Consider the following 25920-nt stretch of genomic DNA (forward strand, 5'->3'; position numbering starts at 1 on the left):
GCGAGGCGCATCAAGAATTCCCAAGAAGACGCCGCGGAATCGTCCATCCGCTCGCACCCCCGCCACACATCTTCACGTCTATTTGCTTCTTCTTCCGACTTCCACGGTCACGTGGCGAGCATCGGTGCGTCTCTGTCTCACGTCGGTGCCTCGAACGACTTCTGATTGGTCGAGGGGGAAACTCTAGGGTGGCATCACCATCCCCGTCGCATCCGACGGAAGTGCCTCGCTCTGTCTCATTCCCGCCGCAAGGATCCGGTGGGTGTAGCTCTCGGACACGCCCGATCCGCGATGGGCGTAGTCAGAGCCAACTGCAACGGTTCCGTCTAGTGGGGAAGCTTTTTCGGCGGACACGCGGTCATCCGCAACGTCACTTTGCGATGCGACGCCGAGCCGCCTGCTCGTGTCGTCGGCCTCGTGTGAAGATCGTGATATAATCGCGGGATCGATCGAGAGGCGGTTATCGATCACCGAGTGCGGATGGCCGATCTATGAATCGGTTACCGATCACTCCGATGACATTCATGTGATACATTTTTGAAACTGTGAGAAACGTCGTTGAGATACACGCAGATGCATCATCTGCAGTAAATAATCGATCGGTTTGAGGAATCGTCTCGACCGGATGAAGACTTTATTCGTAATTAAAGATAGTTTCAATCAGTGTTTGTTTCAAGAATCATTCTGATACATCTTCATCGCTCAATTGTCATCGATCTTTTAAGCAGTTTTATTCTACGACTCGTTCGAATCAGTGTCGGTAGCATATAGATCATCATACCGATTACAAGTGGACAATAAAGCATCTAGTTTTGATTAGTGTTGATATTAAAAAGACTTAATCTCACCAGGAAGTATGTGTTAAGAGATTTACAGTGATCGCAGGATATGGCAGCTATGCATTACAACGCGCAGATGGTTTCGGAAGATTTGCATCAGCATCCGCGACATCTCTACAATCTTCAACAGAGACTCCAGGATCCCGGATCTTCGCCTAGATCGGAAGACGCTAGATCGCCGCTGAACAGTCGAGTGAGATCGCTCGAGGAAGTGCGTTTCGTAGATGCTAGATCACCGGACGTGACGGAAGATAGAGTAATTAGGTACCACGACGACACTGGGAGCAAACGTTTCTCCAAGGACCACGCGAGCCCTGGTTTCTTCCAGGACTCGGAAAACCCCGCTAGAAAATGTTTCAGCGACGAAATAGCGACAAATCGTTGCCGCGAGTCGGAAAGCTCCCCCGGAAGAACGTCCTCGCCGCAAAACTACATTCTCAGCTCGTCCAATCAGCACAGCAGCTCCATCGGCAAAACATCCTTCTGCATCGACGCGCTTCTAGGTCGAGCCACGAAGCAGAATGAAATAATAGATCAATCATCGGCCGATCGACAGAAAGCGTTCTCCAGAAGCCACGGGGTCCAATCCGACAGTCTGAACCTTAGCGGCATTCAGGAACGAGAATCTCCCAGCGCCATAAGATGCCCTGGAGAGCAAAGAACAACCCTGGGAAATCCCTTGAATCCTTTCGTTCAGCATCACGAATCCGAGTCGCCCGGTCTGGAGGCTCGAGAGAGACACTCCACCAGTCGCGAAACCGTTCTCGGTCTTCATACCGGCGAAACCGGCGTATCTGTTCAGAGGGGCCAGTTCAGGCCTGAAACGGGGACCAGCAACTATCGGAACGACCGACTGGAGAACGTCGAGGATGACACGTCTGTCGACGTGGATCCGACGCGGACCGGAAGCGCCAGTCCCGGAAGCAACGCGAGTCGCAGTGCCGCTTCCAGCCCTCCTATATCCCCCGGCTCGGAGGATCCGTCCAGTAATGGCGTCCTGGGCCATCAGAGTCTCGCATCCGGGCCTTACGGCGTGAGCGCGGCAGTGGTCAGGCAGAATCAGGGCCTTCTACTGCATCCCGCGGGACCACTTATCCATCCAGGAGGATTGTACTATCATCCGGCCAGCGGCAGCGCTTTCCACTCGATACACAAGGAGGGTCAGCCAATCGGCCATCCCCAATCCGGAGGGCCTCATCCTCAGCAGCATCACATTCATCCACTTCAGCTCGAGTGGTTCGCCCGGACCGGCATGTTGTATCCCAGATTGCCCGCGGATTTAGCCGGTGAGTGGATTGACACGATTAATCTGATTAATTACGACGGCTCTTTCGGATATCTTAATCTTTATAATATCTTAATCTGGTTACGCATCAAATATGACGCAGCTATTGCAGCTCTTGATAAGTATGAGGAAAAGAGATGCATTTCGTGAAAGTAATAAAAGTTTTGTCAAGTTTTGTTTTACGTTGTTTGAAATTTCGTGAATATACATTTTAAAGATCTCATTGTACTTTTTAAAAGAAAAGCATATTCGAAATGTATATACTTGATAAGAATTTAATTTGATAATAATATTGATAAAATTAAAAAATAATTAAAAAATTGAATTATTATTAGGATAATTCGATTGTAATAATATAAATTAACTTTGTCTGGATTTTTTTAAATAAGATAACGATCATTTAGTATAGTAATAATTAAAAGATATATGTGTACAACTGTTATATATAAATGGATAAATCTGATTAAACACGTGTCGGAATAGGAATTATTTTCTTCGCATTTATCATTTCTAATTATAAGCATAAATCATTCGAATTAGGCTTATCAATCAAAAGCGAAATGCTGATGCGTGTAATTAATTAAATAATATTATTACGATCGCCGCACTAAATAACGATACAAGCAATTAATCCCGCGATATCTGTGGTAAAGATCACAATAATTATCATCACTATAAAACAAGCAAGTTTATATAAGGACATAATACATTTTAAATTTCTCTTTGTGAAAATACATAATAAAGTAAAAAAAATTTAATTTTGTATACGTATAATACTTCTGTAAATTTTTTACAATGTATGTCAAAACAAAAAGAAAAGAAATACAATTAATTACACAGATCATTTTTTTACGTCAACATCATGATATGTTTATGTAATACATATTAGATATTATTTATGAGAAAAATAACAAATGCGAATTCAATTTTAAAAAATGCAAATTTCCAAATTCGATTTGCGGGCTATTTTAGTCATAATGGTGAATAAGATCGCAAAAATCGCAAGCACATCAATACAACTAGAGTATATATGCTTTTGTAAGAAGCACGACTCGACCTTCACGTTAAAACCATCAATCCATTTTCAATATCTGATAAATTAATGATTTGATAATAATTTGCGAGGAAATCGAGTATACAATCGATAAAAATCATTACAGTCGATAATAATCCTCATAAATCGCTCATTCCTAAGTCGACAGTGACGTGATGCCAATCCCCAACAAAATATGTCGATTACGATTTTATCGCCGATCGCGGATCGGTAACAAACAGCGAGCGAGATAGCGCAAGAATAGAGGCGAGAAAACCCGATTATAAAAAATGTTTATAATCGATTTTTAAGTCACGAATCTCCTAACAATAAGAATTTAAAGCGACTCTTAATTATCGAGTTTCTTAATGCATCGCAGAATTAAACGAATTGTCTGCGAATTAAACAGATGACAGATTAATTTTTTTCTGAGAATTTTTCAAGTAGGATTTATTTGAACGAATTTTTAATTTACCAAATTTAATTCGCGATTTGATTAGTATAACAAAATATCAAATGACATTGATTAATGACTTCGCAATCAAGAGTACTTTGTGAATAAAATATATATATATATATATTCGAATTTTTATTCGAAGAATCCGAAGGGAAATGCGTATATTGCGCAAAATCGAAATCCTCTTTGCGTAGGTGAGTGGATGATCGCGTCGGATGATATCGTCGATCGACGGTAACTCATGCGTGGGAGGTCGTGTTATGTTAGCTCTCGACGGCTATTACCAGCTATTAACTCGAAAGTGAGAGGCAACGTCGAAAGACAGATTGCCGCTGCGATGAGCAGATAGTACATGTTTACGTGTCTAATGTACCGCTCCACTAAGCCATATTGGCCGACAACTCAAATTTTATGATCTCGATAACACGGTGTGTTCGCATACTCATGATTTTGATAACACGGCTTCTTCCTAATTTGTAATAGAAATATTTAATGCAAAATATTATAAGAGTACCACAAAATGAGACATCAGCTGTTTAAAATTAGATATCTAATTTTGCGTAAATAAAATCTTAAACATTTTTATTAAAAAAAATTTTTTTATTAAAAGATAATCTCGTATTCTTTAAACCAACTACTTTCAACACAACAAATCTTCCAATCTTCTATTTTAAATAGAAAATCTCAATGTTTTTTATATTGATCCTAATTTTGATCCGAATTATATTTTATCTAAGATAATTTTACAATTTTTAATTAATCATTTGCGATTCTTTCTGAAAGGGAACGAATGGAAAGAGGTCTAAAATGTAAGTCTCTTCGCTCCTTGCCCATAGAATCCTTACTCACGAGGAAGAAGAACTGCATCCCCTGCCAACTAATTCGCAAACCTTGCCACGAATCACAGAACTGTCTCAAAAATACAAAGAAGGAAAAGACGAAGACGAGAGGGAAGAAAAGAGTGCTAAGTGACGACAGAGGAACTTCAAAAGCAAGGGGTTCGAAAAGGGGGGTGGGAAGAGGGGGAGGAAGTGCAACAAGGGACTTGGTTACCACGGTAAATTTCACGCTCGGAAAAAAGAGCCGTGGCCGCGTTGTCAGGCCAATCAGTCGAGGGCTTTTATCGAACAAATTGGTCAGTGAACGTATGGCGATGGCGGCGGTGGCAGAAGGAGGTGGGGCGAGGGGGGGAGTGGCAGATCCGGGGGGGAAGGGTTGACGGGGGAGAGACGAAGGGAAGCAAAAATGAGAGGCGGAAGGGCGGCGAGGATGCCGCGGACACAAGTGGCGGGTGCGCGGGGTATTTCCTGTCAGATGATCCTGATTGGTAGTTGCCGAGCAATCCAGCGTCGACCAAAAAAGACGAAAAAAAAAAAATCGAGCGGTGGCGTAAAACAAGCGCAAAAAAAAGGAAAACGAAAAAAAAAGAGACAGAGAGAGAGCGCACATGCGCGTGGCACGAAATAAAACGCGCTTCGAATACATCGACCCCCCCCTTCCCCAACCCCCTTGTTCCTTCCGCCCCCTCGCGTGCTCGATGGAGGCCATCGAGTCGGTGGGATACACGGCTCGACTTGTTAAAAATTGCCGGCGGCCGCCCCGCGCGCGACGTTTTGTAAATAACGAGGGGGAACCCCGGGGGGAGAGGGGGGGGGGAGGAACGCCGGCTTTTATTTGCCGAATATTTGTCGCGCGTTATGCCCGCGCGCGGCGACGCAACGACAACATCATGTTTCATCTATCCCAAGCCGCGCGTAACGGCGTATCGAAATTTAACTAGCGCGCTATAAACGGGGTGTGTGCACGTGTCGGGGGCCCGCGTATTGCACGGTGTACCCCCGGTGTGCCCGAGCGGTACCGCCGCCGACCCACCCCAAACCCCACGTCGGCGCCCGGTCGCCAGATAGTTATCCATATCGCGTTACGAATGGATGGCCCGCATCGCGGCCGCTCTAATTAGCGCGATTCTGCGGCCATCGATTGCCGCCCTCGAATGGAAATGGTCATTGAGACACAGCAAAACATCGTCGTTATTGTGACAATTGTATTACTAAAATTGCACTGGAAATGTGTATATACAATATATACATATATATATATGTATGCGAACAGCATATCTTGAGGAACAAATCATTTCAACTTTGGATATTGTTTGCATATCGTTTCTTAATTAAGGATTGTACCGAGGGGTGTCTCACTTATCAAAAATTTGTACATGTATTGCAAATTACCGAGAATTCTAAGTAATTCCGCATGTAATTATGTTAATTCTTTTTTTAAAATAAAATACAATATTTAAATATTAGTACTGTTTAATTTAGTAAGAAAAATGTAATTAGAATGATTATAAAAAGAAATGTTAAGAAAAATAAATGTATGAGATATTGTAAATCATATAGTACCAATGTATTATGCAACAATGTTAAAATTAATATTGTTTTTAAATTAATATTGCAAATATTTATAGTTGGAACGCCTAAATTAAAATATTATATTATAATAAAGATGTAACGAAAAGTTACGTGTTCCCAATTATAAGTTCAAAAAAATGTCTTGTTTTAAACTTCGTGATTAAAAGATTCAGAAATTTTTAAAAATTAACTTAAAAAACCATTTTTAATAAAAATTTCTTTTATATAAACTTGAACACACACACAACATATTATACAAATAAAATTAAATTAGATCTGAACAAATTAAATATCAAATATTAATGATTTCATAAATTATAATATTTAAAAATATATTTTTAAAAAAACGTCATAACAATATTGTTTTTACTTTTTAAGACGTTTTAAACTTGTCTGGGTTATTATTGTTTTATGCTTGTAAATCAATGCAAAGTAATGCGTAATTCCAGAAAAAAATGTACATGTATTGCGACAGTAAGACACCCCTCGGATTGTACTGAATATTACTGAAAAATTATTTCAAGTAATTTTAATTGGGTACTACAGAAAAATATTCAATGTTAATTCAAAAATTATCTGGTCCAAGAGAAAGAAAATTTGCGAAAAATATAAAGAACCTGATTTATAAAGATCTCACACATCTATCATCTCTTGTTAGATGAGAAGTGTTATTTCTATTCTGATACTCACAGGAACAAACTGCTCTTTTACATTATAAGCTATATTCAATATTACACAAAAATAACTTCAGATTGATAAATTTTATTATTTAAAATTTTATGATGGGCAAGAGATATCTAAAATATTCAAAAATATGCATTCGCATATTTATCTTAAAAAAATAATAGGATGGAATAAAATTAATAAAGATAACTCTTCTCTTCAATTCAGTTATACATTTTTTTTAAATCGGCACATATATAATCGTCAATCAGCGACGATCGACATCAGTCGATAGTTGGCTTTTTGGATTAACGTGTGTAAAATAATCATCGATTTTCCAATAGTGACAGTCACATGGACACCCCGACGATGATTAATTATTCGTGCGAGTTGAAATGCAATTGTAATAATTACTGTCCCCCCGCCGAGAACATAACGGAAAGGAATAAATTATTCATTGTAAATTTATAGCCTTTTTACATGATATGAGCGCGCGCTGAGAAAATCCTTAAGCGTTTTAACAATATTAATTGCAGGTATCGATATCAACGGTAAATACATAAATAATAGCGGAGGGCGCGATAAATCTCGCGTTCGATAAAACTGGTAGAGCGCGGTGATTTTTATTTTCGACACTGTACTTTACATATTTTACGACAATAATTTAATGATGGCGAATGTTTAATTTAACGATTATGAAAATGTAAAATTTTCGAGCTGACGTTTTATTTTATGCGTCTGGGCGTTTCTTATTTCGCAATATTGCCTGTTACATTATAATTTTCAATATGATAGCGAGTTATGGCATTTAAAATATAAATGTTAAATAAATATAAACGTGCGTGGTATAAGTTATGTGATTCGATTCTATTTTTTTCATTAGCGCAACAACGTCGATCGAGTAATAATATTTGCATAGAAGCGTTCACACTAGTTTCTTTTTTCGCAAAATCTCTTTTTCGTGAAATGTAAATAGAGTTATGAATTCCTTTTTAATGGCCGATGGTTTGTGAAGATATTTTTTCAAGTTAATGGGGAGGCTCTTAGGGCAGAGGGCGCAAACGAAATTAAAGGTATTTGCCGTCGAAGGGTGTCGAAGAAAAAACAGCATTGCCATTTCTTTTTGATGCCGCAATGAGATATCGCACAGCAAAATTAAATATCTTATGAAAATGAACGCTATATGGTTCGACAAACCTTTTTATACTAATTATATGAGCACTTCTGTACTTTATCGGTAAATTTTATTTGAGAACTTCATTTGCTTGTAGAAAATTGTTCACCAAAAATCAATAAAACAAACAATTTGTTCTACTTCCACGATATAATTAAATTAATAATATAAGATAAAACAGTAGAAAACAAAAAATCATGTTTAGAGTTCATTAATTTTAGTATATATTTTTTTTATTTTGAAATAAATTCTATCAGACATGCTATCTTTCCTTTATACAAAATATATTGCTCAATTATGGATTGTCATAAATTGAAATGTAGTCTTGTGATATAACGTTAAATAATTGTGATGATAATTTATTTCTTAAAGTAAAATGTGTAGAGTATTTTGTTATATTTAATCTTCGGCTATTTTCTTAAAAAAAAAAAAAAGTTGATCATACATTTATCCTTTCAATCGCTTCGTTTGCAATCAGCCGAATATATTCAAATCTATTGTATATATAAAGCTTACATCTGTATTATTAATTCGATATTCGTGGACCTAGAATGTGCGCCGTCGAATTTTCACGAAATCGACAACGTTCGGTCAAAGAAAACTGGAAGATTCCCCTCGAGGAACCGCAATTAAGGAGGATTCGTTTCTTCACGGGTATTTCGATCGGCAATTTGGCTTAAATCGACTTGACGAACCGTGAGGGTAGCGGCGTGACGATACGGCCGGAATCTCGTTTTTTTATTCTCTTCTCTTTTTTTCCTCTTTTTTTCGAACTGGTCCCGCCGTCCATACGAACGGGGAGAAACAATGACGAGGAGATGGCGGCGGAAACTGTACCAACAAAAGGGGGATGATACTCGGGAGACAGAGAGCGCGCGCGCGTGAGGGGTTGGCGGATGATTTAATTAGTTAATTGTGCGTCATTCATCCGTCTATTCATCCCCTTCGCAGCCTCCCGCGTCCCGGCACGCCGCTGCCACCTCTCTCTTCTGTCACCATACCGTTCCCATGGTAACTCCGCGGACTTATAGTCCGTTTAAACGGCCAATTTCGCGTTTTCGACGGAGACCCGCGAGAGAAAACCACCCGTTTTGCATACTTTGTCTCTTATAATATTATACACATATATAACATTATATATAATAATAATATAATATATAATAATTACAAAATATATTATATATATAATAATAAAATAATAAATATATATTATAATATATAATATAATATATATATATGATAAAAATAATATATGTGAGACGTCTAATAATTTGTGTAATAAGAGGAGAAATGATAAAAAATAATATTAAAGCAGACTAATTAAATCGCGCGAAACAACGGAAGGAACCTCTTACCACGTCGTTATTGTCGCCCTTTGTACTTTATACTCTAACATATGGCGCGCCGATTGCGGGGGATTAATCCTATTTATTCGGGATTTACAGCATTCCTATTAATTCGACCGCAGCGCTTATGGTGTTCCAGATAACTAGGTTTGCGAGGCTGATTGGACGAGATATCGCCGCGTTATCTACTTCCAGGGAGATTTAATCGGGTATTCATTTAAAATTACGCGATAAGAAATTTTTATGAGAGATAAGAGAAGGAAAGAGGGTGTACAAAGTTTACAAAATCCAGGATTGCAGATTAATTTATCATTGTCTAATTATTTTTAAAATAATGTTAGAATTTCGCAATAAAAATAGTCATTTCTACACATAATTATGACTTTGAAAAGTAGCAAAATGTAATTATTGAAATAATTTGTATTAGTTGTAGTTAGAAGTTTGTATATCTCACAATCTATTAATTACTTATAATATACATGTATTATAAGTATTATTTATGTTATATAAATAACCCATAAGAGACTATTAGTTATTTTATATAGTACTATTATTTTTTATATCTAGATGCGTTAAAAATATTTTTTTCTTGATCAATATCTCATATTTGCATGATCAATAAAAATTATTTCTTTCATAAACATATCTATCGCATATAATAATAATTATATATAGTAGAAAAAAATGATTTGTGTGTCTGAAAAGAGCGAAATAGATTTGCCCGACAGAAAGCGATCCTAATAATTTTTTTTTCACGCGTAATATCGGATTCATCGTAATTGGTAGTAGTTTGAACGTACGATAGGCTCTCCGTATAGGCGAGGAGTCGGCGTTGGTCGAATCAGTGTCGTTAGCGAGCGGCCTTCTCGTTCGATCTCGGGTCGCAACGAGGACAAGCCTGATGTCGATGTTGTTTCCGGATCGGAATTAAAGCTCGGCGAGAGAGTGGCAGGAAGCACGGACGACGAGCGCGGATAGTCGTAGGCGGGAGAGAGAATTGGGGAAAACCGATGCACACTCGCTCGCTCGCTTTTGCAACCGCATGTATACGTATAGAGAATGTATATATACGGCTGGCTGTATACATTGGAAAGCGGTGGCGGCGGCGGCAGCGGCAGCATCAGGTCCGCCTATAAGCGTATAGGTGGTAATGGCGTTTCTGAATTAGCTGCCAGCTAGTTTGGCCGTCCACAAGCAAACAGATCTTGGTTACCCGATGTGTAACATCCCGCGCGCTCGCTCAAACGCGCCATCCCGTGTCTATATACGATCTTGTTGGTAATACTATTCGCGTAGCTACGTGTGCGTGTGCGTGTATGCGAATATGTATGTGTATGCGTGCGTCGGATACGTGATGCATACGAAAGCTCCTTTCGCCCGCAAAACACCTTTGACAACTCTTTGCGAGCTTCACCGGGGAACCGGTTTAATTTTCCATGCAGCGGACCAGTTCTTTCAACCTTGTCCAAGTGAAAAAAAATACTGTTTTGATGGTAAAAAAGACTAGCCGTGACAAACAACCTATCGTGACGACTAGGACCAAAGATCGCAACCAAAGATTAATTGTTATGCTAAAGATTGATCTTCCAGAGCGATGGTTAAATTACAGTCAAAGTATAACGCTTCTAAGAATCAATCTTCTTCAGTACAATTGTCTAATTGTAAGTGTTAAAACAGGTACTCGACGCGACAATTCCATCCGGAAAGAAGCTTGCATCTATTCGGCGACGATGCGCGAGAAGATGGCGAATCGGGCGAGTAGGGTAGGAATGCGTGTGGCAAGAATAAGAAGTAACATCGCGGATGTTTATGGCGTGATTTGTGGCGAGCTCGCGAGCCCGAGTTCGGGATTAAATTCAGCCATTTCGGGTAAGGAAAATAGCCTGATAAAACTTGCCCAACTTTTCCACCCTTTCTCTCCTTCTCCTGCTTTCTCTCTCTCTCTCTCTCTCTCTCTCTCTCTCTCTCTCTGATTCCCTCACTCTCTTTATCTATCCATCGCCATTTCTCACTTGCTCCTGCGCTCGTCCGGCTCCATCCCTGTCTACGACCATCCCCGGCACCCACGTCGGGGGTGGCTATCGGACGGCGAAAGGGTGGCGGATAGCGACTCGCCTAGATTCGTTTAGCTCGGATCTGAGGGGCAGATAATTCGGGGGGCGGAACACGGCGAAGGGGCCCCGGGGACCGCGGGCGGAGCTTGCCGGCGACTCACACACGCGCGCACGACATAGACAAACACATCACTATGCTCTTTCATACACATACACACGTAAACGGACAGGTTATAACACAGCCACGGAAGCAAAAGCTGAGAGAACGCACCACCGACGAAGTCGTTACCAACCCCTTCGCTCGCTCGCCATCCTCCCACTCTCTCTCTCTCTCTCTCTCTCTCTCTCTCTCTCTCTCTCTCTCTCTCTCTCTCTCTCTCTCTCTCTCTCTCTCTCTCTCTCTCTCTCTCTCTCTCTCTGTCTCTCTTGTGTCCTATTCATCCCTGTCTTCCTCTCCTCTGTTCGAGACGACGAGCGCGCGCGATGCAAGCCGGACGGAGGGTACAGCGGCACGGTTAGAGGTATACACGCCGATTTAGGACGCTAATTCCAATTTGCAATTCGCTATTGGGTAATTGCTGCCCATTAGAGGGAGGCCATTTTCGGCTGCCAACGTAGACCAGCGTAGAACCGCGTCCACGACAGCTATGTATTCTATGTGAGAGCGGACTAAGCGCAGATCGATGCACCTTCGAGTAAAATACGAACCGTCAATTATTTTTGATAAAAAATAGGATCTTGAATTAAAATAATGTCCCTCTAATTCGATGACAAAAGAGACAAAAATATCTCTCTTATCTAGATATTAATTTTTTCTATATCTTTATTTTGTTTTTAATTTTTTATTTTATCTTTGATGATAATGAAAGGAATGCTGCCAGAAACTTAAATGAGTAATTAATTCAAATAGAAAATATGGTAAAAGGTTATACCTCATCAATCATTTTGATTTTTATATATTATAATGGATAGAATAAATTAGAGAAGTTTACTTTGTTCTCTAACCGTGTAATCTTTGTTTTTAATAAAGTTATATAAACTTATATGAAATTATATAATTATTTTATAATTAACAGTGGAAGTACTTACATTTTGTAACATAATATGTCAAAATTATTAAAGCTGATAATCGAACTGTTTATATACATTACACTTAAGATATGTTATTTTTAAGTTTAAAAAGTGGAAATTTTTGAAGTGATATCTCAGAAATCAAAAGAACGTGATTCATACAAAGTACACGTGATTCAAGATTCTATCCATTATAATAAAGAAAATTAAAATAATAGATAAGATGTAATCTTTTCGCAATATTAAAATATTTTTAAAAAATAAAATATATGATAATATTATATGATATAATATGTAATCAAAATATTTTACCACGGAGAAAATATAATGTCGTGTTACTTTTCTATCGTGATATATGAAGCATTTGGGTCATTCATTTGAGTAACGCGCCACCGTTCGGGGCGGCCGACGCACAAAAAGGACTAAAAACGAAGGTGAAGTTTCTGCGGAAGCTCGGATCGAGTAATCAGTTTTAATTAAGCGTACCTTTCGCTCGAGAGTTAACGAGGGTAGTTACTCGTTAGCCCGAGATACCGTGCGACCCTATAAAAAAAAAACGGCGCACGAGATCGGATCTCGGCTCGACAAGAAAAAAAGTTACATTCGGATGATTAATTCTGTAAGTATTACATAACAATCACCGTGCAAAAGAATTAAATTTTTATACTCGCGATATCTTGAATTCTTGCATTTGCATACATTATTGTTATTATTAAAAGACAATCAAGTAATATAAAATTAACGAAATGGTAAAGTAAATTATATTTTAATGATATTTTTAATTAATTTAAGAATATAATTAAAATTATAATAAAATCTCAAGGATGTGCTGGTTCATCTTATTCTATCCAGTATCCGTTAACGATGCAAAAGAAAAATACGCTACCACATCGTCGCCCTTCATTGAGGCGCAAGGGTATTCATGCGACCGGTAGAGTGTAATTTTTTCGGGGAGGTATAAGCTACAGAGGGGATGGAGCGAGAAAGAGTAGCCGCTTTAAGTACAGATAATAGGTGGTGTTTACCGCCGCGATGATCGGCACTATTTAAGGGTGGCCCGGCATGAAGCGGCCGATGGGACCCCAAATAAATTAAATTATCATGATAAAGGCCCCTTCTATCGTCCCTCTCCGCGACACCCCCCCTCGATATAAGAGCGCGAATGGTGATTGTCCACTCGATAAAGTCGCCCTCCTCATGTTTACAGACATCTGTCACAGTTTGCGCATTTCCCGATCCCGATCGGACGCACAGTGTGCCAAATGATCAATTTTGGCGGGACACGGTGCATTCGCGTGTCAATGAAATTAGGCCAATTCGAGCGCAAATGTATCGCGCGAAGAACTGCACAGGAATTAATGGTGGAAATTCATTACAAAACGATATATATGCTTTTCGGATTTATGTAAAGTTGATGCAACTGTTCATAACAGTGCATAATAATAGTGAAAAGGGAAAACGTTACATGTAAAGGAAAATGATCTTTAATAATGTACAATATATACATAATTTTAATTTTTTTTTTTAATTTTTATAATATAAATGTGTACAGTTATCGTTCGTACCATTTTGCTTCTCGATTATTTTTATCGACTTTGCGATTGCACCTGATTGAGTTTATTTATCGAAACGAGGGAGAGGGACTATTTGCAGTTAGTTAGCGCTATAGTTAACGTAGCGTCCCTATGATGAAGGGGCACATACCGTATGTTAGGTGCCAACCCCCTCGATCTCGCATGGCGAACAATTTCTTTGGTACGTCTGCAACGTGTTTTGCCGATTAATGCGACGATGGCTCAATGAATAATTATCGCGATGAGCCGACCAATTTTGATAACGAAGGGTGCGATAATTTATGACGGCTGTTTGTCATTTCTTAAACTTTTAAAGGATAGTGGATGCGACACTTAAATGTCTGAAACTCGACCGGTGTTGTTTGTTTTCATCCCAAACAAATTCAAATTTTACGATCTTAGCAAACAATTACTATTCAGAATTTTGATATAATCAATAAAGTTCTGATCATCCACAAAGAATTCTATAATTCTTGATATGCTTAAAAAAATTATTTTGGCAATTAAAATGCAAAGTTTCAAACATATGAAGTGACAAGTTCAGGCATTTTTATATGCAACAATCGATGACAACTTTTTCATTTCAATTAGAATTAATTCTAGTTATAATTACGCTATCTAAAACTTGCAAGAGAATGCCGAAAGAAATTTTTACGAAAACTTAGAAAACTGTCATTGAAAGAGCTTGCAAATCGCCAGAAAATCTCTTTACCTCTATTTTTATTGTTTCGAGTATTAAATTTAATCGTCAGAACTCTTAAAGAGCTATCCAGAACTTTTAAGGAAATGCTAGATTTCAGATATGTCTCCACAATGAAATCTGTTTCAATATTGTTATTCTTACTAATACACCATTTCATAATTGCTTGAAATTGATTATTAGATAAATATTATTTAGAGTTGATAAGTATCTTGAACTCAATTTTATTTTATCAATCTTTTGACACAGTGACTAAAAATAAGAAGAGTAAGAAAGAATATGAAAGATCTGTAAAGAAAGATATGTTTATCTTAAATATTATAACAAAGTACAATGGAGATAGAACGATACGTTGCTGCATGTTGAAATTTTTTGGACAATGCATTTTAACGTATGATATATGCAGCGTGTCACGAGTATCTAATGGGCACCGCGTAGATGGTGTCCGCAGACGATGAAATTGAAAAAGGGATATAAAAATAAATCATGACAGGACGAGCGAGGAGTGCAATGGTGCAAATAATATAATTGTCACAAATCAGCGGGGAGGGAAATCATCGGTCAGGCCATATGTGCTCAGCAGGGGAAAGGGGAGAGGGAGCCAAACTCCACTTCGTTCAACGATAAATAACCCAATAAATGTGCTACAGCACTAAATACTAACAACTATCAAATGTAGTCTGTCACGTCCCTCGCGCACGTGAACAACTGTCAAAAATCCTCGGCGAGCTTAGAATTTTTTTTTAATTCGTAACAATAAAAAACATTGAAAATAAGAGTTTAAATTTGCACGAGATAGGAAAATTTTCATGAAAAAATTATCTAAACAATTATCACTGGAATTTTTAATTATACCACAACTTATATAAATTTCTTCTAATATATTTTTATATACTCTATACAGACTCTTTTATATTTTTCAATTTCTAGATGCACTCAATGCTTATTCATTTTTCATAATACTTGTGTTAAATTTGCGAGAGCACGTCGCGTAAGATCCCGTTAATGCGACATCGAGATATCGGAAACTGCCGCCTATTTGTGTGTGTCGGGGATGAAATCGCCCTATATCAAAATACGCGGGTCTCCACTATTCGAGGGAGAGCGAGAGCGTGCGTATATACCTGCTCGTACGCAGCTTAGTGAATCACGCGCGCGACCGGTAATCCGAATGCGCTCGACTAAACGCCGCCATGTGTACAAACACTGACAGCCGGTCACGCACTTGCTAGTTAAGTTACGAGGGTGCTTAAGCCAGTGACGCAAGGCCTACCCCCGCTGTTAATCGTGGAAACCCATCGTGGACACAACGCTCAGCAACAACAAAAACACGTGACAAAAATAACGACGTCTCTCGTACACCAAATTTTAAGCTTTCGTGTGAATTTGAAGTCCGGAATTATACTTCAACAACTTCTGTGTTATCTCGAATGTTATCTCATCTTATCTGCTTGTTTTAAAATAAATAATTCGTTTTAAATAGTTGTAATAATTTTTTAAAAAATTTATAGTGATAAGAAAATAGATTGTAATTTATATATTATTTGGCATCTTGTTAATATATAAGGAATAATATATTTAAATTGCAACGAGAGAGAAAGGCAAAATAGCTCTGGGTGATAAATTGTTAACTTGTCCATGTATCTATCGTGTGACGCGATGATTGCAATACTATCATGTTTGTATCGCTGATAATTTCATCAGACTCTGTAGGATCCTACGCCCATGGTGCTATAAGTCGCCGATCCTCCCCTGACCAAGAGTCATTCACGGGGCTAATTGCAGGGGCGGCTTTCCGCCCTATCGTCTAACCCCAAATCATCCCCCGGTAATCCATAGGGATTTACACTCGCGATAATTGCATTAGCATTCAATGATTTTTATTGGATCGCGATAATGAATCATTTTCGCTCTCCGAACTGTTTGCCGGACTAAAATCATCAATTCAATTTGTGACTTTCGTCGAACAAATCAATTTTTTTTAAAATTCTTTTTATTGCGAATTTGTATTATGCAAGAGTCAACATAACGTTCGTTAAAAAAATTATAACCATTCGTATAATTATTTACGATTTTGATGCTGTACGAAATAATAAGAGCATGATCTATTTTCGTATTACGTATCTTAATTAGGGAATATTTCAATTTATCGGTTATTATCGCGAATATCGTCACTCGAATTAATTGTAACGCAATCCATGTCGTATAATTGCATTTCTTTTTTAAATAGAATATTATTTTTTTGCAATAGGTTGCGCGGCACAGCATGCATTGTTGGGCAAGACCAGAAGGCCAAGGACGGCCTTCACGTCCCAGCAGCTCCTCGAATTGGAAAAGCAATTTCGACAGAATAAATACCTCAGCAGACCGAAGAGGTTCGAGGTCGCAACGTCGCTGATGCTCACGGAAACGCAGGTAAATCGAGATAATCCCTTTTTAACAAAGGGATGTTATAATATTTTCTTAATTCGATTGAAATCAACAATTTCTGACTCACCGATACCTGCAATAACGGAGTTGTAGTACACGGCTCATTGATCTGAAAACAAAATATTCAAATTATGTATATACATGTGTGGGGGGGGGGGGAAGGGGGTATATATGTGTGTACAAGTGTTTTGAAAATCTGGAAACGAATATCTCTATGTAGGTAGTTTAGAAAAAAAATATTTTTAGGTTTTACCTCACAGTTGCCCCGATGTCGCCCGATGCCTCCCCGGGCCTCCTCCTCCTCTCTTAGTTCATGGTAGCACTCACGACACTCGCGAAAACACGAATAATTACGATTGTCCGATACTTTACTTACATGGCATTCCCGACACGCGAAACTTTACACGGCACTCCCGACACGACGCGTGAGACACACGCGTATTTCGCGAACATTGCACTTGCAATGAGAAATAACGATGCAAAAACTATAATCGCACGAATCAATGTCCGTTCGACACTCGAATCTCGCAGTCAAACTCGCGCGCAGCTTATCAGCAATGCCTGTAACATAAAATAAAATAAAACATTACTATTTTAATTTTTATAACATATTATTATTTTAAAATTTAACAAATTTTCGCTTTATTAGTATTTTTGACAGAAATCAGCTGATTAAAGCGTTAATTTGCTAATTAATTTTTTAAATATGTTAAAAAAATTAAAATAATAATATGTTTTAAATAATATGTTATAATATTTTTGACAGTTATCAGCTGATTTCTATCAAAAAATATTAATCAAGAATAAGGTATTATAAATTATAACATATTATTTACAACATATTACTATTTTAATTTTTTACCATATTATTATTTTTAAATTTAATTAGCAAATTAACGCTTTAATCAGCTGATTTCTGTGAAAAAATATTTTAATCGAGTTTAAACAAACTATATTATTTTTTTTTTAAATATCATTCTTTTTAATACAAAATTGAAGAATGGCGCGCGCTTGTGTTGTTCTAGCAATGTTAAATCGCCCATTACCTCTTTCGATATCCGAAATTCAATGACAGCCATAAGCTCATGAATCATCTCTGTCTTTCACGCGCGATAAGTATCGCACGATAAACAATTTTTATTAGTCACAGAGAAAGAGACTTAACGTAACGCGCGGAATCGTGAATCACCTAATATAATTCCACGATAAAATATCTCTATGTAATAAAAGGCCGTTCCCACTGCAGAAAGCGTGGAAAAAAAAGGAATAAACCTGAAGCAATTATTTTGTCGTAATTTTCGTTTGACGTTATAACAGCTGTCATACAATTGTCATCGAGAGATTAGAAAATTATGGCCTTTTTACGTCACATCTATCTATTCTCAAAACTATGAAAGAATATTTTTCCGTAATAGCGTATCTCCTCGATTGATACAGAGGATAGTTTGCGGAGGATGCGTTAAGAAATCCAATCGGTTATTTCCCGAGTTAGAGTTGGAAGTCGAGTTAGCTCGTCAAGAGTCGCTTCGACGAGGAGGAGTCGAGCGACGTCGCGTCGTCGGTCTGTAAATAGCGCGAAAATGGAAATTCGCGAGAGGTCACGCGAGCGCGACGGGGAAAAAGGAAGAGACCCTCTTCGAAAAGGAGAGAAAATCCCTCTCCGAATAATCCGGTCCGCCGCCCTTCCTCCATCCGGAGCCGGCCGTGTGCACGCGCGAATCCTCTCTCGCATAGTTCAACAACTTAAACATAACTCCGAAGCTTACGAGCCCTGACGGATCGCTCGGCAAACAGACGTGAAAGTCTGAGTTATGGCGGGCTCAGTCGCTGATTTGTTTCGATATTTTACCGATTCTCTGCCTCGCCTCCATCTCGGCCTCCTTCCTTCCTACCCCGGAATCCTGTTACCCATTTCACAGTTCGTCTGACTTCCGCGCTCGCAGAAACGCGATTACCGCCGATTTACCGTCCAGGTGCGAGCTTGGAAAAGTATCGCCATGTCCGGCGAAGAGTGCATTTATTTGAAAAAGATTTGAGAAAGACCAAAGGTCTTACTTGCAATAGATATATATCTCTCTCTTTCTTCCTCTTTCTATATATATACAAATATCTGGCGTTATCAAGGCAAACAATTTTGTTAGATAAATGCCACATAATTTCTAAAGATTTCCCCAAAGATAAGAAATAATAAATATTAAAGAAATAGAGGAGTCTAATGTCATTATCATTGAACGGAGAAATTACATAAAATGCACTATCTCTTTAAAAGATTAAATGCGAATTTTTTTCGATGAATTATACATTTAATGTTTTCTCCAGACGATCGTTCGCCTTTGGACTCTTACCAAAAGTAATTTGATGTTTAACTTGCGACAGGGATTTCCTGCTCGCCGGAATTAATTAAGATCTGCTAATAATACTCGCGATTAAAAGATATCGCGAAATCGCGATCGTAATCATTTGTAATAACACGTGAATTGCAATTAGCGCGATTGCGATCGAAGTGATATCGCCGATTCGGAGCGCTTTCGGTGTTCCATGATTCATTCGTCGTTCGGTTTCCCGTGTACAAAGTGTCGATTAATTTCGATTCGTGAGATAATTTACAGCACGATCTATTTCTCCTCTGTCTCTCTTTTTTTTTTTTTTTTGCTCTCTCGCCCGCTCGCTCTTCATCGCTCGTCGATTTATCGACAATAAATATTTATTTTCGCACGTCGCTTTTTTTCCCACCTTTAATCCATTTTTTTTCGACCGACTCGCTCGCGCCTTCTCGTTCCCCTATACTCACCCTCTCCCCCTCTGTATTCGACCCCCACGCTTGTTTACCTCGCGCTCCGAATTATTTGTTAACGCGACGCGAATGATTTACGTAAGTCCCTGCAAGTCGTAGCGTTTCGCCTATCAAATTATCCAGCTGATTGAGAAGCGATGGCACTCGCTGTTTTTCTCAATAATAAAATTCTAGACTAAGAGAGATAAATATTTTCATCATAAAAACGCTTTTGATCTTTAAACATTCGATTACATCATGTTAAAAATATTTAATAATTATTTCTTTTTAATTTTTTGATTTGGTGTAAAAATATGCGTTTTTTTTATAAATTTTGTATGTCGTGTGTACTTTTAAAACTTTAATTATATAAAGATATATTTTCGGAGAGCATCATTAGAGAAAGACTATACACTTTATTGCGAGGATTGGGAATTTAGGATTAATCTTGCCACACGGAAGGAGCCTTCGCATCGCGAGAATTCGGTGAAACGTTCACGGATTTTCCCATTCGTATTCGTACGAGAAAACTGCGCTCCTATATGCGGAGGGTAAAGATATAATACGGTCGGTGTGCCTGGAGGGGATTGGCCCGGGCGCATGATATGTTGTCCGAAAGATTTACATCGTTTTCTTACGATTGGGGAGGAAAAATCGAGTCCCTGTATCTGTCTACCTGATTTACGGCGTCTCGCGGGGTGGCTCACGTAATGTTACTCGCGCTTATGGAGTACGCATTCGCCAAATTAAATCGGGCGTGGATCGAACGCGTCGAGATTGAGACACTTGCGTCTCCGCGATACATCGTCAGATAATTAGGACTTTTCAAAACTGATATCGACTCGAAATCAAACTAGCAAATCTTTCAATTTATGTAAACGTATCTACGAATAAATTTTTATCATTTAATATCGGGTTCTCATTTAATATCACAATCAGGTGTGTGTATGCGTGTATGTATGTGTGTAGAAAGTCCAAGGTACTTAGTAGATTATCGTTTATTTTTTGGTATTTATCGGTATTTACATATAGAATAATCGATAATCGCTTGTGTAAATAAGAAGGAAATGATTACTTTGCGATAGAATAGTTTGATGTGTTGAAAAATTACATGAAGATAATATATATGCGTCACTTTCTTCTCTCAAATGTAATTAATTACGATATAATGTTAAAATAGATAAATTTGATGTTTTTTGCTCCATATTTTAAATAATATTTATATTTTGTAATAAATAAATTCAAACAGAGATGCTATAATACACAGAGAATCTTTTTTTTTACGTAAAAATTATTTTGTAATTATTTATAAAATTATCTAAAATTAAATGCGATAAAATATAAATGATATTCAGTGCCCAAATATTTTATCAGAGCAGATATCGCGTCCGCTATAGTTCCACGTATTAGTTCCACGAAATCGCTTATCGCCGTGCAATTTCTTTAATCTCTGCGTCGCGAACGCTTCGACTGATGCGTAATATATAATTTCGATAAGTTTTATCCCGCATCGATCAGTAATTGCACGGTACACTTTCGTTACAGGTGAAAATCTGGTTTCAAAATCGTCGAATGAAATGGAAGCGCAGCAAAAAGGCGCAGCAGGAGGCTCGCACGAGCGGGAAAGTCGAAGAGACCGGAAGCGCGAGAAGCACCGAGCGAGATACCGGAAGTGACGTTAGCGTGAACGCGCCTGGAACACCGGAGGAACCCAGAGGAACGCTCCAGGAAAGTCAGAGAACCGGGACGGATCTTCAAGAACCTTTGTATCGGCCTTACGTGGTTTAAAGGATCACCAGGGGCACGTTTAATCTTTGGAAGACCAACATTTCTCAATAAATAAACCGCAAGCATTTTTGCCGATATAGTTCTGTTTTTATTTATTAATAATATTTTATAGTAAACAGATCACGAAATGTTTTTCTCTGTTAATTATCGTTCATTTAACAAAAAAAATAAAGAAGCAAAGAAAACAGGAAAAAGAAATATTCTTTCGAAGGATAAACTCTCGAAGGATTAAAAAAGATTAAAAAAGAAAATATTATATATTGTTGGCCCTCCAACGATTAGAAAAATGCAAATATCATCAATGATTGTGCTTCTTGGAAAATCAATTTGTTAAGGAAAATCATTATTTCAGAGTCTTTAAAGATTCGAATATATAAGTTTTGCTTATTAAACCGCACAATTGTTTCTATATAGATACTTTCGTAGTAAAAAGCAAGAATGTTTCGCTTTATCATCGATCGCAATATAATTTTCATAATCAATTATAACAGATAAAACCATGATTTATAAAGGAGAAATTGAAATCAGCACAATTTTTTGTCAGGAAAAAACGTAAGAATTATTTTGTGTGCATCAAAATTACCTCGGTCTTTATCAATTTTGATTTCCGCTTACTATATCGACTATAATTTTTTACAAAAAAAAAAAAAAAAAAAGAATAGTTGATCTCGTGTATATATACATATATCTCATCTCTATAATTTTTTTGCACCAAAAATCTAATGTAAATAATTGTGAATGAGATAGTATTCACATACACACGATCATTAACGATACCTCGCTTATTAATCACGGTTATTAGACATATACGAGCATCATTACTGATTCTCGAGAAGCTCAAAATAACTGGATATTGGTGGTATAATCGGATTAATCTTTTACAATCTGCTAGAAAAAAGCAGATAGATAATTGCTAAAAGATCCATATGTCGAGTAACCATACAATTGAATGGTATATCGACGTGACAGCAAAGTCTGCTTCGAAAATCTACGAAAGCCTCGAGACGGATGCCATTTAATCTAAATCCGTCATGTACATAGACGTTCTAGGGACTATTTATTCTGTGTTCGCTCGGCTTGTAAAATAGAGACGGCAGATAAACGCTGAAACCGCGACGTTGTTAATATAAACGATGTAAAGAGGAGACACATACACAGGATAGTAGGATCTCTATCCTGTCCAGGGTTATAAGCGTTATTCGAGTATTGTCCTGTATGAGTGCACGAGCGAGAAGCATGTATTTATAGCATACAATGTGAGTGTAAATATTATCCGCATAGATTCTAAGTTAGCGAATGCGATGCAGATACACGGTATGATTATCGCGAGAAGTTCCTAAATAAATTATGAAATCGAACAAACTCTCGCTGCGTCTTTTTCTTTTCCCCCTCGAATAATTTTTTCCCATTTTTAATTGTTTTAATTTAACGCTTTGTAAAAAGATATTGTTTTATGCGTTTGCATATGGATTATTTATCTAATAAAATACACTCAATTGTGATTACTCATTTGATTTAAAAATAATAATTAATAAACACACATTTGAAATTTTCTTTTCAGATTAAAAGGAACAGTAAAAATATTACCTAAAAATATATACATATATGTCGACGTTTTTCAAATTAAATTATATTATTTTTTATTTAATTTAGCACACACTTAATTCGAGTTAAAATTATACATTTCAATATTTTATAAAATCAATTTGCTTTTTTCCTAGTTTTGACAGAAACACTGTCAAATATATTTTTAAAAATCCGGAATTACATAATTATCAGAATATTAAATTTTACTTTACACTTGGAACAATAAATACGCGAGTCCGCTTGTATTGAACCGCGTGTGCGAGGGAGCCGGGAGTTATCTCCTCATGTTATTTGCATGATGGCCGCTGATTGGTATATGGCTTGTAAATGAGAGGCTTCATCCCCCGGCGGACGGCCCTCCCGACTGGTTTGGTTGGTGCTCGAATGGAGAACCGAACGTCGTGTTTCGAAAGGCACTCGAAGGAGCCGCGCCGCGTCGCGTCATCAGTATTTATGATATGCTAATCCCCAGTTACGAATTCCGCGACATTCCGCGGCGGATCCGACGGCGGAGAGAGAGTTCGCTCGTTCGGAAAACGTCAACGCGACCGGCGCAAGAAGGAGGCAAAGTCGTATTTGACGAACGCGGATCGATGTCACCGCTTCCCCGCGCTGCCATTTCCTTTTTCCGTTTTGAAAGCCCGAGAACGCGAAAATCACGTGAAAATCGAGGACACCGAAAGTATGTGTGTCTATATCGATGGATTGGGAGTTTCAATCAAACGAGAGATACGAGTGTGAAGAGTATCGTAAACGCGAATTGACATATTGCAACTCGGAACGGGGCAAATATATAGTTACTTGCAAAAAAAAAATTTGTGTAAATATATATTTGCAGTTGATGAAACGGTAATAAAAAATTAATTTATTGAAAAAAGAAATATATTGCTGAATTTTGTTGAAATATTTTAGACGATTCTCGCAGCACTTTCCATTCGCGAAAATTGAAAGGAAAAAATTATTCCAGTCGAATTCCGGATCACCAAACATTATCGAGATCACGCCTCGTCCGAGTGTTCGAATTTTCTCGCTTATACGTATATTTTCCTCGTAATTTCGCTGCCGCGCAGATTTTTTTCGTCAATCTATTCGTTGTTCTTCTTATTACCGATTCGAGACTGCCAATTCCTTCCCCCCTGCTCGTCCTCGTGTACCATTCCAATTTTTCGTCTTCATCTTTCGGTCGTGAAAAATCCGTGGCGAGAGCAACTCGAGCGAGTTTTACTCGGGCGTGATTATTTGCGAGGAAAAATCTCCGGGATTGTGCCCGGGACAGGCAGAGGCCAGAACGATCTCGGGAACGTTCTGGCATGGCGCCACGTCTCCGTTTACGCTATGGCGCGGCGTGGCGGAAAAAGGGAATGGCCATAAAGCTTTCTCGAGGAATATGCCGACGACCCGAGGAAGCGCGAAGGCGTGTTACCGTGACGCTCTCTCGAGAGAGAGAGAGAATTAGCATAACGGCCAATCCCGCTTCGCGTTTTCCGCGTGTTCCCTTCTTCCGGTTTGAGAGGGATGAAGGGGACGGAAGTGGATTTATTTGCGTGCGGACCCCGTTCGCGGACGGCAATTTAGCGAAAAACGTATTACACATAGTACGCGTCAATCTTGATCAATCTGGAATAATTGTATTAGTTCTTCGTGATTTATCTGTGATTTAGTCTTTTTTTTTCGCAGCACTCTAAGTCGACGAAATTACTATTTGAGTCAAAGAGTGTTTTGCTAATTTTTTAATATATGTATATTATATATACACACACACAAAAATTGATCTATATTTTCCGTATAAAAAATATAAAAAATATATAATTTAAATGAGTATAAATTCGAAAAAAGAGAGGATTGGATTCATGATGAAGAACATGAAGAAATCTTGAGGTGATTCTTAATTATAAAACACATGGTATCTTACTTTTAAAATGCTCGAAAGATGATTTGAAATCATCCCATTTCAAGTTAAAATCGTTTTAAACTCTTCGAATTTGATCCTACTTATAATAATTGCAAGAATCTCAGCAATGTTTGATGAATGTTACATCTCGATTAACTGATTTCGCTCGTATCTATCTATTAACGGAGGCTGGTCCTCATCGAAAAGGAAGTCGAGAGTCGTCGTTGTTGCAGGAGAGGATTGCGAAGACAGCGTGCGGGAGGGAGGAAAAGGGGGGTAGTTCGAAAGGACGTGGCGACGACGAGGGTGGGGCACTCATGTTTATATGCATTGTATTGCTAAAACCCTTTTAACCGAATTACATTTAGCGATTCTAGTGCCGCTTCTATATGTCTGCGTAACTTCCCCCTTCCTCTCCTCTCCCCGATTTCTCTCTCTCTTTCTCTCTTTGCGGCTTTCCTCGCTCTATCTCGTTTCATCTCGCCCATCTCCCATCTCTCTTCAACTCGTTTCGAGATGCGGCGTGTATCTACGTATGCGAAGAGCTACTCCATCCGCCTTCGGAAGATCCCATACGACGACGGTGGTGAGCTGATGGCGAGGGCGATGGTGTGAGGGGGTTGGTGGACCGAATGGATGGGGGAGGTGAAGGGCGGGGGACGGGCGCGATGGGGCTGGATTCCAAGAGTCGGAGAACGGCATCCCTGAATCCCTGATTCTCTTGGTAAACAAGTGCTTGGGTGATTCACTGCTTGTTCACTCCTATCGGCCGTCGTTTGTTTCTAGACGCCATTGCGTTCTACGATTCTACCTCGTTTTCCGGTCTAATGGATTTTGGGGGCCG

At 38.5% G+C, this 25920-nt stretch overlaps 1 protein-coding gene across 2 annotated transcripts; it reads left to right on the forward strand.

Annotated features, from left to right (window-relative positions):
* The first annotated feature begins 390 nt into the window (after positions 1 to 390).
* Positions 391 to 22920, forward strand: Exex (motor neuron and pancreas homeobox extra-extra). 2 transcript variants are annotated; one of them, XM_083058473.1, is made up of 3 exons: positions 391 to 2125; positions 16838 to 17022; positions 21356 to 22920. In XM_083058473.1, the coding sequence occupies exons 1-3, from the start codon at positions 889 to 891 to the stop codon at positions 21596 to 21598; spliced, it is 1665 nt and encodes a 554-aa protein (XP_082914599.1). In that variant the 5' UTR covers positions 391 to 888; the 3' UTR covers positions 21599 to 22920. The 2 variants fall into 2 exon arrangements, with proteins under 2 accessions (XP_082914599.1, XP_082914600.1); XM_083058474.1 differs by having other exon boundaries at positions 16859 to 17022.
* Positions 22921 to 25920: the final 3000 nt, after the last annotated feature.

This window comes from Prenolepis imparis, unplaced genomic scaffold (assembly GCF_030444845.1).
Source record: "Prenolepis imparis isolate NDT839.2.m4 unplaced genomic scaffold, iyPreImpa1.0 SCAF_2, whole genome shotgun sequence".
Taxonomy (NCBI): Eukaryota; Metazoa; Arthropoda; class Insecta; order Hymenoptera; family Formicidae; genus Prenolepis; species Prenolepis imparis.

Bases quoted from the DNA above. Each gene is read 5' to 3' on its own strand.
- Exex (XM_083058473.1), top strand. From the start codon at position 889: ATGGCAGCTATGCATTACAACGCGCAGATGGTTTCGGAAGATTTGCAT. The intron at 2,126-16,837 runs GTGAGTGGATTG...TTTTTTAAATAG, and splicing joins ATTGCCCGCGGATTTAGCCG to AATATTATTTTTTTGCAATA. The intron at 17,023-21,355 runs GTAAATCGAGAT...CTTTCGTTACAG, and splicing joins TGATGCTCACGGAAACGCAG to GTGAAAATCTGGTTTCAAAA.